Source organism: Pundamilia nyererei, unplaced genomic scaffold (genome assembly GCF_000239375.1).
Source record: "Pundamilia nyererei isolate P.nyererei 1_Seehausen unplaced genomic scaffold, PunNye1.0 scaffold00040, whole genome shotgun sequence".
Lineage (NCBI taxonomy): Eukaryota > Metazoa > Chordata > Actinopteri > Cichliformes > Cichlidae > Pundamilia > Pundamilia nyererei.
Genome location: NW_005187441.1, coordinates 1,313,186 through 1,326,270, shown reverse-complemented (window position 1 = coordinate 1,326,270; position 13,085 = coordinate 1,313,186). Strand labels below are relative to the sequence as shown.

At 46.3% G+C, this 13,085-nt stretch overlaps 2 protein-coding genes across 4 annotated transcripts in view; both read left to right on the top strand.

The window, feature by feature from the left end:
- LOC102215919 (sodium- and chloride-dependent GABA transporter 2-like) overlaps positions 1–7,007 on the top strand; it is a 35,891-nt gene extending 28,884 nt beyond the window's left edge. For all 3 annotated transcript variants that reach the window (XM_005730935.2, XM_005730936.1, XM_005730934.1), the window contains exons 10-15: positions 351–463; positions 562–699; positions 780–882; positions 3,290–3,390; positions 4,807–4,977; positions 5,078–7,007. In XM_005730935.2, coding sequence (XP_005730992.1) covers positions 351–463; positions 562–699; positions 780–882; positions 3,290–3,390; positions 4,807–4,977; positions 5,078–5,215 — 764 coding nt within the window. In that variant the 3' untranslated portion in view covers positions 5,216–7,007. The remainder of the gene's footprint in view (positions 1–350; positions 464–561; positions 700–779; positions 883–3,289; positions 3,391–4,806; positions 4,978–5,077) is intronic.
- A 2,983-nt stretch (positions 7,008–9,990) lies between these two features.
- Positions 9,991–13,085, top strand: part of adamts5 (ADAM metallopeptidase with thrombospondin type 1 motif, 5 (aggrecanase-2)) — a 17,356-nt gene continuing 14,261 nt past the window's right edge. Inside the window, exon 1 of the mRNA XM_005730933.1 lies at positions 9,991–11,330. Within this exon, the coding sequence (XP_005730990.1) occupies positions 10,251–11,330 (1,080 nt within the window). The 5' untranslated portion in view covers positions 9,991–10,250. The remainder of the gene's footprint in view (positions 11,331–13,085) is intronic.

The window sequence follows — 13,085 nt, the reverse complement described above, 5'->3', positions numbered from 1 at the left end:
GATCTTACAAAGCTTCAAACGACGCGTCGACTATTAAATTAGTCTTCAACGATTTTAACAGTCGACGTAATCGTGACTAGTCGACTAATCGTGGCAGCCCTATTACTGAAGTTGGCCTAGCTGGTATTTAATGATGTGTTTCGTGGTGGCTACACAGACAACCCACCCATTAATAATCACTTGGCAACAGTGGGAAGGGAAAACTCTCTTTGAAGGAAGAAACTTCCGACAAAACCGAGCTCAGCTCTAAATGATAATGTGATAAAAATAGTAAATATTTTCCATTATTTTATGTCAGAAGAAACTTATATTAATTGTTTGTAATATCTTTGGTCTCATGGTCTTCTCAGGACCCGGGCTTGCCTTCATCGCCTACCCGAGAGCTGTAGCCATGATGCCCGTACCCCAACTCTGGGCTGTCTGCTTCTTCCTCATGATCATCATGCTGGGGTTGGACACACAGGTAGATGCAGACTAACACCCTCGACAAACTTTGAATTTCTCTCCACTGGCGTTGCGTTCGGTGTCATGGAAACACGCCGACATATGTGTCTCGTGCAGTTTGTGAGCCTGGAGGCCCTGATGACATCAGTGACTGACCTGTACCCTCACCTGATCAGACGAGGTCACCGCAGAGAGCTGCTGTTGCTGTTTGTCTGCATCGTCTGCTTCCTGGTTGGACTGGTCATGGTCACACCGGTAAGTCACACCGGTGGATGGATGTGTTGTGTTGGAGAAGTAGCCTGTTTTTAATGAGTCGTCTCTTCTGTGTGGTGCAGGGCGGTCTGTATGTGTTCCAGATCTATGACCATTTCTCCTGCAGTGGAGCCAGTCTGCTGCTTCTCTCCATCTTCCAGTCTCTGGCCATCGGCTGGGTCTACGGTACAAATCCCAACTCTAGCCTGCTCCTTGCCCTTTCATCACCTGTTTTCTGTCCTCATGATTCTTCCCTCCACTCTATATTTCCCATTCCTTTTTCTCTTCTTCCCCCTTTCCTTTTCCTTCCTTTTCTGATCATCTCCCTTTTTCCTCATCTCTTCTGTTTTGTGTGCCCTTTTACTTCTTTTTTCCTTCTCCTTCCCTTTCCGCTCCTCCTTTTCCGTCTTTATCTAATCTCCTTGTCAATCTAATCATTCATTTCCTTTCAATTTTAATCTTTTCCTTGTCTTCCCCTTTTTTCTCCTCGCCACACTGCTCTTTCTGATCCTTCACAAACTGACTCTTCCGGTGTAACATTTCATTTCCCTAACCCCTCTTCCCCTTTTTCTTTTAAATACTTTTTTCAATGTTCTTATATTTGTTGCCATCCTATTTTCCTGGTTCTTTCCTTTATCTTGTTTCCACTCTTGTTTTGAATTCTCTTTTATTTCCATTTTTTAGCTTATTTTCCATTTTCTTTGATTTTCTTTCTCTCCACTCCTTTTTCCTGCTTTGGTCTCCTCTCTTCTTGTTTGATTTTTATTTGCTCTTTTCTTTTCTTTTTTTTTAATGTAGCACTAAATTAATGGAAAAATAGTGTCCGAGTCATTTCTACTAGTCTGACTTTAATTAAATTCAGTTGGAGCTCAGGCAGTAGGATAATGAGATTATACATAATCTTAAGCTGGTTGCTGTTATATAGAAAATAAAAAGAACTTTTATCACTAATGAATATAAGTCCTCAAATCTGATAAACACACACACACACAGTCTCGCTGTCCACTTCTTCCCCTCCTCCGGCATTCCACTTAGAGGCAGTAGACAGTATATTAACATGGCTGCAGCTACCTACTGTTGTAGGGAGACTGGCTCCTAGCCAGGCCCCTGTCTGTCTCCTCCGGGCCCTAAATCAGCCTCCGGGCCCTGTCGCCTCTCAGTCTCAGTCTGCTGGCCCCAGGGAGCCCCCACTCCAGCCAGACATGGAGGTCTGAAGCATTCACAAAAACACTGTTTGTTTAAAAGTGCAATGGAGGGAGTGTTTTATATGCATACATCAGGACAATGCAGTAAACGCTCAGTGAGGTTAGACAGTCGACTTTAAGTGTTAGAAAAAATATATGTTGCCATTTCATGAGATAAAAAATAGGCTGAATACTCCAGCAGAGAATGTGTTTGTAGGTGTGGGTGCTTATGAGGGCCAAAAAGCCTGTTTTTATGGCTCTCCTTGAGTTGAGGAGAAGGGTTTTAAGTGGACTGTGCGACACAGCGTTCACAACTCAGCTGCACCTTTTCCCCCTTTTTACGGCTGTGGGAATTTACAGTTTTTTAAGGACTCTGATGACCACTAACACTCCTGTACCGCTGGTTATGTGGCCCTGGAGGGAACGGTTCGTGGGGGACACAATTCTTAGACTAGCAGTGAGAATGTCTGACGGTCTTGAACTCGTTTGAGAACGGAGCAGGGAAATAACTGGAAATTTACCACCAGCAAGTGGGTGTCATGTGTCCTCTTTTTACCTTCTGAGGTGGAGTAACTGAAAGAAAAGCTGCTGACAACTTCCTCATCCGACTCTCCCGAGATTCTCCAGCTTTCATGTGTCAAAATTGCTTTAAGGTTATTGAGTAAGTCATTACAGTGTGGTGGTTTGTCCTGTTTCTACCCCTCCCTGAGCCTGGTTCTACTGGAGATTTCTTCCTGTTAAAAGGGAGTTTTTCCTTCCCACTGTCGCCAAGTGCTTCCTTATAGGGTGTCGTCTGATTGTTGGAGTTCCTTTTTAATATTGTAGATGTTTCTTTTCTTACAATATAAAGCGCCTTGAGGTTGTTGTGTTATATATTAATAAAACTGAATTAAGTTGCAGAGTATGTGACAGTTTGTGCTCCTCCTACTACCACTCCAGACAGAAAAGAAAAGAGCTGTAGGTACCGATAGCATTTTGCTCACTTTCTTAAGCCTGCAGAGAAAAGCACTAGTGTGGATTTCAGGAGGGTTGGTAGTCAGACAGTTTGGTGTGTGTCCTCAGCTTGGCCAGTATATCACAAGATTACAACAAAATTCCACACAATTGCCCAAAAGGATAAAATAACATAATGACATTTCATATCTGAAAGGTCAAAGGTCATTCACCGTGATGTCAGTGTATGAGTGTGGACAGGCTGTAAACAGCAGCTTGGCTGTTTGTCCTGTGCAGCAGCGATTTCAGTTATAATTTGTTTTTCTCTCCTTTTTTTTTTTTTGCTTGTATTTTCCGCTCTGGCGGTGAATACCAGGAAGAAAAAATGTTCTCTAAGCACAGTTGGCCACCGTTGCCAAACCATGATGTGAACTGAACCACAACCAAACCTCACTGTGTTCTTGTTTTGGCCACAGGAGCAGAGCGCTTCAGCGCCAACATCAGGGATATGACCGGCTACAGCCCTCTTCCTTTTTTCAACCTGTGCTGGAAATACTTGACCCCGATCGTGTGCACTGTGAGTAACCTCCACCCGCTGACCTGCATTCCACTTTGTTATGAGCTGTTTGCTGTGAAGTAGGATGTCCATTAGCACAGGTGTGGGATTTCATACAGATTCCACCTCTCAGGAAAATATCAGGGTTCATCTGTGTGCCACTTGTTTGTCTCTCTATCAGTGAGGTTGGCTTTTTATTCCACCACCTCCAGAGCAGAAAATGAATCATGAGCTCTGTTGGCAGGACGCAAGAAGCACTGGATGCGAGCAGTTTCCAAAAGAGTTGAAACACTGTTTGACATGTAAATGGAAACTGAATGCAAATAATTTCAGGCTACATTCAACTGAAACAGAAGAAAGACAGCATGTCAAAAGTTATTTGGAAAAATGTAGTCTGCTTTTCAATTTGATGCCAGCAACACATTCAAGAAAGCTGCAGTTATGGACACACTTCCTGCTCCAGATACTTGTTTTTAGTTCCAGTCTTATTTAGTCAGACCATCCTTAAATCAGCTGTGGCCCAAAGACGGCAGCATCGCCTCTCTTGTTTGTAGAATTGTTTTGTTGTTGTTTGGTTGTGAGGGTTTCTAGATACTTTCTGAGGTTTAACTTGCAATTTTCAAGTATTTTTAAGCCCATGAAATGATTTCCACTACAGAATTGTGTCTTTTTTTAAATGCAGCACTGCCTTAAACCATAAAGATCGTTGGTTTTCAGCTTTGAGTCATTTAATGATAATCTGTTTGTTCTTTGAAATCTTATGTTGAGAAACTTCTTTGTTTCTTCACTTGTTAGGTTAAATATGGGGCTTCAGCGTTTTGGAGATCACTGCGTTCTGGTTTGATCCGTATTTTACGACCTTTCCCAGGGTCGTTGGGGTTTCTTTGTTTTTGTCCACGTAGTTGTAATTTAGTATAAAAATATAATCAGCAACTATTTAAATTCAAACATGTTTTGCACAGATGAAAATCTGGGAGAGGTACTGCATGTTTTTATTGTGCAGCAGAGGTGTTTTACTGCCTTTGGACAGAGCCAGACTCTTTCCCGGTCTCATATTTATTGAGAGCATTAGGAGACATCTCATCGACCGCATAACAGCGAATGAGTAAATAGCCACCTGTTCGTCTACATCCAGCTGCTATTAAAGGGCTCTCAGGGAGGGTATTTATCGCTGCTGCTGTTTAACTGGGAAACACTGATTTACCATTTTTGGCCTAAAATGTCTAAGCCTAAATGGTAAATGGACTGTATTTATATAGCGCTTTACTAGTCCCTAAGGACCCCAAAGTGCTTTACACATCCAGTCATCCACCCATTCACACACACATTCACACACTGGTGATGGCAAGCTACATTGTAGCCACAGCCACCCTGGGGCGCACTGACAGAGGCCTAGACCTTTAGTATTTACCCCGTCCTCCTTTCTCCCCTCTTCAGGCCACATTTATATTTTCCCTGGTGCGCTGGTCACCACTGAGCCTGGGGAAAGGACTGGTGGCTCCAGTATGGGCCACAACGCTGGGCTGGATCCTTACCCTCTCATCCGTTTCTCTGCTTCCCATCTGGGCCATCTACGCCCTGGTCACTACCCCGGGAACCCTGACACAGGTGATACAATGTGTTTTTCCTGCTGTTGGATGTGAAACTGTCTTGTGCCTTTAATGACGCTGATCCACAGTCAACTAACTGCAACCTTTCTATCCCGCAGCGCTTCCAAATCCTGTGCAGCCCCGTTGAAACCCCGTCACTGACCTTCCACCACCTCTCCAACCAGTCAGCGATCCCCTCCAGCCCCAGTCTGCCTCTCACTGAAAAGTCAAAGGCACCGTTAAAAGAAATCATCTAGGACAAGATGACCCGACAGACACTTGACAACAATGTAACAGTGGCTGCTGCTCGGTCAGTCGGGTGTGTCAGGCCGGAGGGTCAACTTTAAAGCTAATACTGCTGGATACCAACAGAGGGGCTGGATCCTCATCAGTCTGTACTTGTTGACTAAATATGTTGTAATCAGCTCAAAAGGTGATCCTTCAATTATGGGCTCTCTGAAGGGATTCAGAGGACATCCACGTCATCTACAACAGCCTTCATCTACAGGAGCATTCAGATGATAAAGCTGATATATTTTCCACATATTTAACTTTAGAAGGTTATTTTGAATTAGTTCAGTGAAAACGTCAGTTAAAGTAAACAAAACTAAACAAGACCTACCTGAACGCACCATCTAGCTGCTATTGGAGTAGTTTCTTCAGGTTGGAGCTTTCTACAGAGGGTCCAGCCCTGAACTGGGACACAGTTTGTTTAATCTTTTGCACCAGACCCACACCCTGCCTGCCAGAGCTGGTTATTGTAAAACAGCACACCCTTCTGGCTTTGAATCATGTTATCTCTTTACCTGTTTTTTTTCCTGTTGTCTCAGTTTATTCATGTAATTAAGGACCATATAATTATAGCTTCTGCTGGCTGTCTGCGCGCAGGACTAATGTTCCCTTTATTTGCCAGCAGTCATACATACATAGAGCTATACTCTCTATGAGAGCCTGAGAGATTACTGTTTGCGTTAGCATGACTGCTTTGCTTTGGAGTCCACTAAAAGAGTGCATCGATTCATTGGGGTGAAGGTATAAACTGAAATGACTCCATGAGTCAGGCGTGTTATGCAGTAATTTATAGGGATGGGTTGTTTTTTTTTCTCATGCTTCACCTTCTGTGATGGCAATATCATGACATCTGAATGGATCATAACACGTCTTACCCTCAGACCAAGTAGAGAAGACATTCAGTCAAGTCCTTTTTATTGCTGCCAACGCACAAGTGCTTGAGATCAAGTGCAGCAATCGGTTTTTATCCATCACACGTCTTTGTTGTTAAAAAAGTTCATTACTGTTGTTTTTGTTTTGGGGGTTTTTGTTACTTCCTGTTGCAATTGTGCAGTTTTTATAAAGATTTGAGGCATTATTTAGACAGCTGTGCACTGCAGGGAAACATGCATACAGCCAGCATGCAGTACTGCAGTACTGCTGCTGCGACTGTTTTGTCAGAAAAATATATCTGACTTTATTTTTTAATTTTGTACATCACTTTTGAGTTGAAATGTTTTTAGTTCTCCGACCTCTTTATTGTGATTTTCTCTGCGGCTCTAACGTGTGAACGCAGTAGACTTCTTTGAAGACAGCGTGTAAATGATAGTAGAGATATGTTTACGACATAGAAAACTAACACCAGGAGTGCGATGAAGGAATGTGTCCTAGTTGAACAACTTCAGTTCCTTATGTTTGGACTTGAAATGTAAATCAAGAATATGTTTTAATTATTTACACTCTACTTTCCTTCCTTTCTTTTTTCTATCACCGTTCAGCCTAGTGGAGGCGACGTCTCCAGTAACTTAATGTGCTTTAGGACACAACCTGTTCTTCACTGGAAACGCTTCTTCTTGAGCAATTGCGATGTGTTCAAATGCAGTATGTTCGAAGATATAAAGAGACTCTTATGGAAACTTGAAACTGCTGTCATTCAAACCTGGATGTCTTTCTGATTGACTTCAGATTGATCCAAGTGTGTCATCATCTCTGTTTACAAGTGTATGCATGTGCCTCTTTATTTTGAAATCCTCCATCTGTACTGTTATTTTCTTTTCTAAATGACTATATATTAATATACATATATATATAAACATTGTGGACATGAGCATTTGTGTCGACTGTTTAATTCAGTTCGTGTGACAAGCCGTGTGTGTGCGTGCAGGTGTGTCGCCGGGAGGCCCCGGGAGGCGTCGCGGTCTCCCTCAGTGGGGCGATAACAGATGCTGAGGCCACACCTGGCTTCTACAAGGAGGGTGGACGAGCGGAGGCGAAGAAGTGAGGAGAGAGGTGGAGGAAAAAGGAACAAATGCCATGATTAGTGTTCTCCTCATCCTGATGCGAATTGCTGGTTTAACATCCGTGAAAGGATAGAAGTCAAGGAGAGATGGAGTGTGTGTGTGAGGAGGAGGAGAGGGTGTCATGGAGACTAAAGAGGGAGGGAGAGCAGCAGCGGGTGGGGAGGAATTCAGACAGCAGCACTTAGACAGAGTCCGGCAGTTATGTAAAAGGCTCGGTTTGTCAATTAACTGTATTGGAGTCCCTCCCCTCACAGCCACCAGAGGAAGCGGGTTGGTCCTCCACACACACGTGGCTCAGCACGAAGGGTTCACAAACACACACATCTCGTTTTGGTGACGTGCAAAACTGAATGCAGCCTCTTTTTGCACATGTGATCCGGGTTACTATGTAACTGTGTGTGTGTGTGTGTGTGTGTGTGTGTGTGTGTGTGTGTGTGTGTGCAGGGAAAACGGGGGAGGGTTTATGTCTGTATGGCTGCTTTGGCATACGTCTCTGTTTCACATGATGTGGATTAAAAATGATCCAGTGGGCTGAGTGTGTGAGATTCAAAAGAGGAGAGAGGAAGAGGGAGGGAGGGAAGAAGAGAGGAGGACGCTGCAAGGATGTGAGCCAAAGCATGTGTCTGTGCGTTGTTTCACTGAATGCTTTGAAAGATGCTGGAGAAAAAGTTCGTTTCTGCTCAGGCTCACTGCCACCAGCTCGCAGCTGCAGCACTTTTTCATCACACGTATTTAAAAAATTTAAACATTTTGGCCACATTACTTCCCGGGACTAGATATCTGAAACCCTGCCCATGCACTTACAGGAAAAGTCACATCTCCGACACGTTGACTTGCAGATACACTGGAAATAGACAGCTCTCAGCCACGCGAGCACTGACGGTCCGGCTTGTATCAAAGATCCTATAGTCATGCACACACTTTTTGCCGCAATACTCTTGACAGCTTGGTGTAAAGTAGAAGCACTTGGAGGGGGAATCGAGATGAAACTTGAGGACAGGGAGGAGAGAAAGGGTGGGGGGGTTGCATAACAGCTGGGTGATTTGCACGTGAAGTTGAGCTTGATATTGGATCCGCTGAGCAGTGGTGGTGCTGTCTTCAGGTCTGTGGGACTCTATAGCACAGGCTTTAACACTCAGCAGCAGAGCCGTAACAAAGATATGAGGAGGTCACGAGCCCAAGTCCCCCACCCAGCCGCCCCCACTAAACACACAACTTTGCACACTTTGTAACAATTTGTGATTATTCTCTAAATATTTAAGTTAGTCATTTACAAGTTTTAGAAAGTAAAGCGCTCCTCCGTGTGGGATGTTTGGTTCAAATGTGGATCGTACCATGGCGGGATTTGACAGGGGGTGTTCCAGGGTTTATGGTGGCGGTGCACTGTGTTCCCATTTTGGGCCGAGTTTCCGCTGTCCACCCACACGACCCCCACCCCCATCACACAGCTGCGTGCCAGCCAGCACTGCCCACACCACTCAGTTGTCCAGCAAGCTTTTGGATTATGGCTCTTTAGGAGGGCTGACATGCTCTCTCACCGTCCGACGCAGCAAAGTTGAAATGTAATATCTGTTCTCAAGTTCTGCACAGAGAAGGAAGAAAAGTAGGAGGGGGGGGGAGTGTATCCACGAAGAGAGGCCTTCCTCTTAGCACACAGACACACACTGACCTCCCCCTTCGCTGGTGTGTGAAGGTAATAGCTGTTAGGTGAGTCAGCGAATGAGCAGTGTCTTGGAAGACTTTTTTTTTCTTTTCTTTTCAGAAAAGCCTCTCTCCTGTTTGGCTGCCCTCTGAGAGCATGTTTGTTTGTGGATGAGTGAGACGTGGTGACTTCAGCCCCAGCAAGAGGCTAAATCCCTCTCAGCACACAAGTATGACATCCCATTTGCAATACCACTCACACACACACACACTCCAGGCCCCTGAAAAGGTACAATAAATAATCAAGACAGGTCCTGGGGCAGTATCGGGCACAGCCACACACCTGCAGAGTCACACACACAACACACAACACACACGCTTTTTTTCCTCTCCCACCACCTTTACATTCTCAGAACCAGTTGGAGCAATACAGCACCTACTGTATGCACGCTCACAGATTTCCCTCCATTGCTTCCGTTTCCTCCTCAAACACACACACACAGCATTAAATGTTCTCACACGGGGAACAGTGAACTCCCAGAGTTCTTATTCAGGAGCGGCCATAAATTATCTATTCCGCTTTAAGTTTTTTGAAAGTCTCCTTTCAAATCCTGCCGCCCTTCAATTATTAAAGTAGTCAAAGTGGTAAAAGTGTTAAAAATAACAGGCTGGCATTTAATGGAGGGGTGTCGGAGTTCACTTTAAGGGGGGGGAGAAGCAACTTGGTTTTTTGTTTTTTGGGTGAAGTTTTTAATGTAAACTGGAAGTTGGCGTTGAAAACTTAAAACTGATGAATGCATAAGTTTTAGATTTTCATTATTTCTTCACAGCCACGAGTGACTTAAAGATAATAACTGCCTCCTCATTCCTTTGCTGAGGCAACAGAAAATCCTCCAGTGACAGCATTGTTACGGTTTCCCTCCTCTCCTCTCCTCCAGCACTTGACTTTACTCTGATTTGAGGAAGAGAGCGAGAGACAGAGAAAAGAGGAGGGGGGTGGAGGAATGGTGATTGAGCGCAAAAGGGGGCAGGACTTTTTCCTCTCCGGGTCCTATTAAGAGCAAACTTTGTGTTTTTGTTCTCCAAGTTCAGCTCGGTGCTCTCCAGCCTGCGCACAGTTCCTCTCTGCTGCTCTTTTTTCTTCCCTTTTCTGTTTTTTTCTGTTTTTTTCTTGGGTTTTTTTTTCTTCCTTTATGGTTTTATTTGCCTCCCTGTTGGTGAATGCTGTGTGCTTTTGGATGAGAGCTGTGGACACCGAGAGGATGCGCATTTTGGAGGAACAAGCACTCAAAGTTGTCTTCTCCTCTGGTCCAGGTTTGTTTTAGTGGATTCGTAGATGTTTGTCACGTTGGAATGAACAATGGTGCAGCTCCTGGGTGCTCTGACCGGGAGCATGCTCTGGTTTCGGCTACTGCTGCTGTGCGTCGTGGAGTTGGAGCTGGAAGCCGGGCTTGCCACTTTCCAGGGTTTCTATCTTCCACCTGCGAGCGGCTCGCCTCTGACACCTGCCCGGAGGACAGACGGGGTTGTGCGGACTATTGACCGGATTTACCACGGGGGAGGGAGGGTTGGCTACCTGGTGTACCTGGATGAGAGCCGCTTTCAGCTGGACATGGAACGAGACGAGTCGGTGCTGTCTCATCACTTCAGCCCCCAGTATGTGCTCGCCATGATGGGACAGAGCCCTGCGCCTCTGCAGAGGGAGTGCGTGTACCGCGGGACCGTGAACTCCAACCCGGAGTCCCTGGCCGTGTTCAACCTCTGCGGAGGAGGTCTCGAGGGCTTCTTCGCAGTGAAGGACGCGCGCTACACCGTCACCCCCATCGTCAGGGCAAAAGGACATGAGCATGATGTGCGCGCCCTGCAGGACAAGGATGCGGAGAGCGCGCTCCACGTGTTCACGCGCGAAAGTTTCAGCTTCGAGGAGATGAGCGAGGGCCGCGAGAGCTGCGGGACGCGCGACGGGCGCAAGAAACGCAAACGCCGGCGCAGAGGTCGCGGGAAGGGTAGACGGGAACGCGAGGGGCTCGCTTTGGAAGCCGAAGATGAGCGCGGGCGGAGATGGTGGAGCCGGCTCGCCACGGCACCCTCCCCGGAGCCGGGCGCACGGCGCAGGAGGTCGGTGTCTCGCGCCAGGTACGTGGAGCTGCTCCTGGTGGCGGACGAGACCATGACTAAGAAGTATGGAAAGGACTTGAACCACTACTTGCTCACGTTGGCCTCCATCGCCTCTAAGCTGTACGGGCACGCCAGCATCGAGAACCCCATCCGGCTGTCGGTGGTCAAAGTGACCGCGGTGACCGACAAGGAGAAGGGATTGGAGGTGACCAAGAACGCGGCGGCGACGCTCAAGAGCTTCTGCAAGTGGCAGAACCAGCAGAACCCACTGGACGACGACCACCAGCACCACCACGACGCCGCCATCCTCTTCACCAGGCAGGTAAACAGACAGCCCCCTCCCTTATTTATTGATGTTTCTCTTTTTTATTTTACGCGCCTCCACCTGCCGCTTCTCCGCTTGCGCGCTCGCATAGAGACCGAGGCAGCTGTTGGAGTGTGACGACACAGTTTGTTTTGATTTCGATGGCGCACGCGGGGGCAGCTGGTTCACTATAACCAAGGAGCTCACACACGTCACATATTCGTCTTTGAACATGAAGAAATGTCACGTTATTCTGTGTTTTAATCGATTTCCCTAAATATAAACCCCGAAGGTCGAAACAGCAACGACAGTTTGCCCGCGTGTCTCTGTGTTCACACCCCTGTAGTGTTTATTTTCCTGCTCCTTGTGTTTTCCTCCCATCTTCTGTTCTGCTGAAACTCGCGTGCGCAAATCGAGCGCAGCGTGTGTGAAAACGGCCATAAAAACTGTATTTCCTGCCCCTGGTGTTTTTCTGGGCAGGCCCTTCTGTCTCCATCCCACCCACCCCCATCCTCTCATCCCGTAACCCTCCCAGTCCCCTGACAGCCCCAAAAAGCCTCGCAGTCTGTGTGTCCCAGTATTGGAGACTTGAAATCAGCTGCAGGGTGCAGAGCAGAACTATCCCTAAAAAAAATTTCTAAATTCCCCCTGCATTTAATTAGGTAGCTATCCCAGATCCCCCCCCCCCTTTTTTTTTTCTTCTTCTTCTTCTTCTTCTCTTTCTCTCATCACTCCTGCCTGCACATTTTTTTCCCCAGTTACTTTTCCAGTGTCTGTCAGCTGGAGCCTGGGAGCTGTCAGAAAAACAAACACATCCACCCTGTGAGAAGCCCTGCGCTTTACTGAGACCACACTCTTCTATCCCTTCTTTCACCATCCCTTTCTCTCCTCCTACTCCTTCCCTAAATGTCTGGCCTGAAGCCGCAGGGCAGCAACAGCAGATCTGCATTTTTCACCTCTCCGGGTGTGGCTTTGTGGTGGTTTTAGCTGCAGTGTCAGATGGCTTCGCCTTGGATTGCGGTGGGTTTAAGTCATGCAAGGTCTTGTCATGGCTTGGGCTGAAAAAAAAAAGAAAATAGCATTGGTATTACTTCGGATCTCCTGCACAAGACAGCCGGTAGTACATACCTGAGGTCAGCACAGCTGGCAGAGTGGCACAGTTTCTGTGCGCCAGCCACCTCGTGGCTCCTCTGCCACTACACCTGCAGGGGTGTGACTGAGAGAGAGCTCAGGCAGGCGGAAGTGGCATCCTTGGGCGCTTGGGTTTGGCAGGCTGGACGGGCACGGAAACACTAATCCAGATACTCAGGCAGACTCGGGACAGACAGGCAGACTCAGAATGGACAGGAATTTTATTTTATTTTTTATGAAACATGACAGGCCGTGTACTGTGACTTCTTTCCAGCTGTTCTGCTGCTTTGATCTCATTAAAATACCCATGCTCACACTGGCATAACACATCCATCAGAGTGTCAGTGTACTGGTTAAAGTCGCCTTTTCATCTCCAGCATGCTATAGATAAGATTACAGTCATGCACAGTTTGAAACTTCAGAGTTATATCATGTACATTCAGTCCATTTCTGTCCTCACAGGTTACAGTTCACATGAATGCACCTCCCAGGACTAATTATCAGACTTCAAGACAACTAAATTTCCCTTTTCAAGGGACGGAAAGGCACATGTATGTTCCTAAAGAGCAAAAGGTCCATATTTCCACAGTTTGTTCTAGAATTTAAAGTGCAATATTAAGAGAGAAACACAAAAGAAAAGCA